This window comes from Anarhichas minor, unplaced genomic scaffold (assembly GCF_050575085.1).
Source record: "Anarhichas minor isolate MPS153535 unplaced genomic scaffold, ASM5057508v1 ptg000311l, whole genome shotgun sequence".
NCBI lineage: Eukaryota > Metazoa > Chordata > Actinopteri > Perciformes > Anarhichadidae > Anarhichas > Anarhichas minor.
This window is the reverse complement of record NW_027466757.1, coordinates 1-6279: the sequence shown is the minus strand read 5'-3', so window position 1 is coordinate 6279 and position 6279 is coordinate 1. Positions and strand designations below refer to the sequence as shown.

General features: G+C 47.2%; 1 protein-coding gene across 1 annotated transcript; it reads right to left on the bottom strand.

Moving 5' to 3' along the window:
* Positions 1-3237: 3237 nt before the first annotated feature.
* LOC142944637 (uncharacterized) lies at positions 3238-5203 on the bottom strand (the record flags this gene model as incomplete). The annotated part of the gene is made up of 1 exon (XM_076085703.1): positions 3238-5203. A coding segment is annotated over one exon (1228 nt), but the record flags the coding sequence as incomplete, so codon positions are not given.
* Positions 5204-6279: the final 1076 nt, after the last annotated feature.

Here is a 6279-nt window from a genome sequence, read left to right as displayed (position 1 = left end):
TCCTACTAAGGTTTCCTTTGTCTTATTGTTACAGGATAAAACAATAATGTGTGTCCTGCATAAAGTCCCCCTCACAGCAGCTCTCTGCCTGCTGCTCCTCGTCACGCTGTTCCCCAGCTCGGAGGCACGTGGTCGTGGAGGCTTCGGAGGCGGCCGAGGTGGAGGCTTTGGCCGAGGTGGAGGCTTCGGCCGGGGTGGAGGCTACAGGCCGGTCCAGAGCGGTGGCTCCAGTGTGGGGAAAGTAGCCGGGGCAGCTGCAGCGGGCGCCATAGGAGGAGCCGTGATCGGGTCTGCCCTGAGCCGCCCCGGGTACGGTGGAGGATATGGAGGTGGTTATGGAGGGTATGGTGGTGGTTATGGAGGATATGGAGGTGGTTATGGAGGATACGGAGGCGGTGGAGGCTACGGCCGCAGGCCCGGCTACGAGGCGGAGGGCTCCGGAGACATGGGGTACTATACTGGAGCGTCCAGCGGGCCCATCTACAACAGCATCATTGTGGTCATCGGCTCCCTGATGGCCCTGCTGATGGGCCACTGGGGGGCCTTCATGTAGAGCTGGAGCCGGAGCTGGGATCCCCAAAACACACACAGGTCCGAACAAACCCTGACTAAAGAAAACAACCCTCAACCTGACCTAAAATAGTCCAGTGTGACCTAAGATATGACCTTTGAATGCCGGATTGATGAAAAGATGTGTTTCCCTTCTACTCCTCAGTGAGTCTGTGAGGATTTCTGACCTCCACAACATGACACCGAGCTTCAATCTGCAGCTGAACAAACCTCCTGTAGAAATATGTCAGGAATATGGTTTCCTCTCCCCCGGGCAGTCTGTTTTTTTTATACTTTTGATGATTGTTTTATGATCGATATGTCTCCGTGAAGATAGAACAGATTGGATGTGTAATTAGGTTAAGTCTACCTCAACAAGTCATGTTAGGACAAGAGTTTAAGAGCAGCTATGATAATGCCATTTCTCACTGTATTTCACTATACCTTCTTATTTTAGTTTTTTCAATCTGTTTCATATTCTATACCTCTGGACCGGTTATACTGGGACAGAGAGCATGAGCATATTAAACAGTGTATTCCAGTCTTACTGTTTTCAGTACTTTGCTTGTTTATGTATACTTTACCTAATTAAAGTATATGTTTTATGCCATTTTGTAGACTTTTATGTAAAGAGCAAAATGTGCTTCCATGTTAATTATTGTTAAAACAATAAAAAATAACTTAGGACAAACTTTTGTGTTGAATTTTATTGTCTACGTTATTGTGAGAAGAGACAGTGTTTACGTGTTTGTTGACCACGGATAAATCCGACTTTAGGGGGAAACTGTATTCTAAAGAGCTGAAGACCTCTCAACACAAGCACCACTGCCTTTCTTGTTCCAGAGCTTTCAGCTGCATCTCATGGTCTTTAATCAGCACATCGCTCTCTGCTGCTGTTTCAAGTCAATCCTTTAAGTTGATGTAACAAAACAATGTACAATACATGCAATAGATTTCATGTGGGAGGCCAAATCCTAGATGGCAAGACGGACGAACATAATTTTTAGAAAATAGGTCATTTTAGTCATGTGAGTCCAATTATCAGCAGCAGAGAAGAAGCCTCTGGTAGAAGAGCAGAGCTCCACAAAGGAGACGCTCAGCTGTTCAATGTGTAGCTTCACTGGCTTCACTCAGTGTCAGGGGAGGCAGGGCCACACCTGGACCAGGGCCACACCTGGACCAGGGCCTTTAGTTAGTCGACAACTTACTAAATCCACTGCTTTGGATTTGCAACTCCAATGCAATAAGATTGAGGATTACGTCATTACGGAGTGTGTCAGTAATGTAATTTCCAACACTGGATATTATTATTATATCATATTATAAAATATATCAGTTCCAATAAGCGTGGTATTTGATGAACAAATGGAAACTCTGATGGGGCCTTAAAGTGCTTGCATGACTTGTCTCGGCTTCATGAGCTCACAGCCAATCAGATCACACCATTGCTCCTGTTTGCTGTCCTACAGCAACATCCAGCCGTGTTCTTTGGACCGTTCACATTCAATTATCACGCTTCACCACACGTTCAGACCTGAAACACAGAGAGGAGTCGACCCCGTCCTCAGTTACTCCTTCATTATACGAGACAGACTTGATATGTTTCTTCTGTCTGAGTATTAGCTCCCAGTTAACACTGCAGTGTTTCTGAAAAACGAGATTCAGATGGAATTGCTACATTTTGTAAAGTTCCCACACACAAAAGTCTGCAAGTGCACATTAGTAAAGTTTATTTGACAAGAACAAATCCAAAATGTGTGAGTCAACCCTCAGTATTCAGCAGGAGCTCCAGCAGGACAGTACATGGGACGCCGGTGTATAAAAAGTATCTGGAAAATATACGACACACTGTACTAAGCAGTACACGAGGTAAACGGTTACATCAGTGGTTCCCAAAGTGGGGGTCGCGACCCCTAGGGGGGGCGCGGTGGTACTACAGGGGGGTCGCGGCTTCATCACCAACCCACACACACAGACGCACACATACACCGGTAAAACAATATAAAATAACCGACGTGACATGCACTGTGTTCCAACCACGCCACCAGAGCGGCTCATGTCACAGACCGACTGTGGCAAAACCAGCGAGAGCGAGAGCGAGCGCGCGCCCGAGCGAGAGAGCGCGAACGAGCGAGGGAGAGAGAGAGTGAGGGAGCGCGAACGAGAGAGAGACACACAGCGACACAGAGCGAGAAAGATACGGAGCGACAGAGAAAGATAAAGATAAGAGAAGGAAGTATGTACAAAGATGGACAGATTTGTGACTGGTCTAAAGCGCAAAAATATTTTATACAGTTCATGCATTATAATGCAATTCATTAAAAACCAAGACAAATTTGGGGTCGGGTTGCGGGGGGGGGGGGGTCGTCCAATGTTCCTATATCATCAAAGGGGGTCTTGACAGAAAAAGTTTGGGAACCACTGGGTTACATACATACTCAGGCATTGGTTCCAAAGTAATTGTGTTAGTACAACAGCATGCATACTACTGTCTGTGTTTACACATAATAATAAGTACGGACAGATTGAATAATCAGTCTTTCTGGTTTGACTTTATGTATTTCATGGACCTTTTTTAATATGCTAAAAGTCCATTCATGTTTTAAGCTACAAAGGAATGAGTAGACATGAATCATTACAAATAGTATTGCTCTGGATGTAAAACTCCCCGTTCAAAAGCAGTGATATTTGTACTGTATTAGTAGAGTAATGAGATGTTAGACAGGTTAAAGTCCAGTATTAACTGATAGATTTAGAACACTATTCACTGTTTTCCAACTCTTTAGACTGTCCCCTGGAGTTAAAATAATCGTATTTAAGAAGCCGATGTCCGTCACACAGATCGTCACCATAACCGTCTGTACCAGCGCCGCAGCTACAAACACACAGCTACTCTCTCAGGGTGCTTTTCCCTCTGATGCAAAAAAAGACCCAGTTTCCTTGAATAAATACGTTTCTGGTAAACACATCACAAACACAGAAAGATGAGCAGCGGGAGTGCCACTCTTTATTTCTATGGCGAGAGGTGCACACTGTGAGGAGTTTTAACACTTGTAGTTTGTTGTAATTGAATCTGTCCCGGTTAGAGAGCACGTTTAGATCTATATGGACATTAATGGGCCGGATATGTCCTCGGTCAGAAGCCTGGAGTATTAAGGACAGTAAATGGGCCCCTTTGTCTCTCAGAAGAGGAAAACACAAGAGCAGTCTGTTCCATCACTGGCTGTCTGGTCGAACCATTTCCTTTCTTTAAACACATAGTTCCACGATGAGGCACTATGCGCCAATCAAGCACATGCATGAGGATGTGATGCCTTAATATTAAAAAAAAAAAAAAAAAAAGTAGAAAATCCACACACGATAAAGAAAGTCCTCTCTCCCCAATCATTTTCCATCCCTTTAATAAACGCTCCATCACCAAAGGCCTCAGTGGAGCGACATCAGCATGTTGCTATTCAGTAGCATCAGTGTAGTACTGGTGACCACGGCTACAAACCCCAGCCAGCCCGTCTCCGGTCGCTGCACCCCATCGGTCGGCCCCTTCAGGTACCTTTCAGAGTAGACCATGTACAGCTCCATGCATCTCCTGGCCTTCACCTGCTCGATCAGAGCCGGGTAGCCGATCTCCACGATGCTGACCGTGTCGTCGTCTTCGGCGCTGCTGACAACCTGTGACGCCGGAGGCTCGGGATCGGCTGCAGGCCGATTTAGGGGGCGCGGCGGCGAAGGTGCGGAGGTCGAGGAGTTATCTGCTGCAGTGCCGTTGGTCTCCGTTGTGTTGCTGCCTACGTCGGTTGAGCCGACGTCTGGACCTGAGGCGGCAGCAGTGGTTGTATTTGTGGTAGCAGCAGCCGGGTCGTTGTTTGACTTTGGGTTCTCCGCCAGCAGAAGGTCGGTCCTCTTCATGCAGGAGTCCATGTAGCTGTCGTAGGTTTGAGGGGGCTGGCTGTACCGGTAGTCTCTGCTGTAGTCGTTGGCATCAGTGGACTTGGCCCCATACCTCCTGTACATGTAGTGGTTGTAGTAATGCTCCTCCTGGGGGTTGTGGAAGCCGAAGGGAGGACGGGGGAACCTCCCTAACCCGTAGCCCAGGGCCATCCCTGCCATAGCCCCTCCAGCTGCTGCCATCACCGCGCCGCGTCCGAACCCTCTGGATCTGTCAGAGGGACGCATGCCCATTGCCTGAACCGAGTGGGAAAAGGGAGAGCCGCCACCAGCACCGTGGCCCCCATATCCATAGCTGCCCCCGTATTGAGGGCTCAGGACTTTGTTGTTCGGGTTTTGGTTGATGAATCCACCTCCATGACCACCATGACCACCGTAACCGCCATAGCCGCCATAGCCTCCTCCGTATGGGGAGCCCCGCGCTGGATACTGGTTAGGGTAGCCTCCAGCCGGCTGCTGGGGGTAACCACCCGGATTCCCAGGTCTGCCTGACTGCGGAGGGTGGCCTCCCTGATTGGGTTGTCCAGGCTGCTTGGGGTATCCACCCTGAGAGCCCGCATTATTCCTGTTGGTTCTGCCTCGGTTGGACGTGGAGGACCTCTTGGAGCCGAAGCCCTTCCCGAAGCCGCCTCCTCTCTTGGCCAGAGAAGAATGAAACAACAGGAGCGACAGACACAGCACAGAGAGTGACTCCAGCTTCATCTTCGCCCTGCAGGGAGAGGAAAAGGGAGAAAACGGTGAGGAAGATATGAGATAATAATTATACTTGGATTTATCATTGTACCCTTAAATAGTCTTGTCGTTGAGTTGCACATCACTTCAACTTTGACTTACAAGAGAGCATGCACCCAACGCTGCAGTGTACAGGAAACAACCCCTCTATATTTTGGCTACCGTTTTGGCCTTGTCTTCTGCTAACTCGAGCCAGTAGAAGCAACACACCACGTTATCATGTTCACCTCATTGTAGTGACAGCCTCGACATGTTTTTGCCCACCTAGTTCCCCACAGGGAACACAGAGCTGTGGGGCCACAAAATGAGGTTTCCAGGTTGGCTCCAAATAGCTCAGTGCTCTGTTACTGCAGGTGACGAGTGTCTCACGTTAGTGAGAAAGGTCTCCTTATTACAAATCTGTATCCATGAACCATAAAGACACCACCCGGTTTTATGAAACACACCATGAGATTATAGAAATATGTCTATCGTCAGAGGTTTTTTTCCATCTTGTTTGTATTAGAGAAGCTATCACTTCAATATATTTATAGGATTATTGTGGGCAATGATGCAAAACTGTAGTCATATTAGATGAACATGATTTTCATCAGCCTCTCTTGTATCCATCACAATATACTGTGAATCGATATCAAACTATAAGACATACCGTGAGGATTTTATTATTTTATAACAATAAATTATCATAATTTCCCAGAGTCCATCACTCCTCGTAATGTCTGACACGTTTGGTATCTGTCGTCAGTACAGCAGCTCCTAGATGATTTCACAGTTTCAAACACGAGCATGGAGTTTAAGAATGGCTCGTGCAGTTTCAGTGTTGTGATGTCAACCAGTGGCAGCGAGTAAACTCGCGCTGTTTCCATAGCAACGCGAGCACCGTCTGTGGCTGATCTGCTGAATGTTGAAATCTCCTCTCATCTCTCTACGATATGAGTCGTTGTGTGTCAAACTCACTGCGATAAACGATATTAAATTATTATCAATATAACGAGATCCGTGTCTTGTCCTCATGAGATTAGGTTTTAATAATCGTGATCAATGAGATGCTCA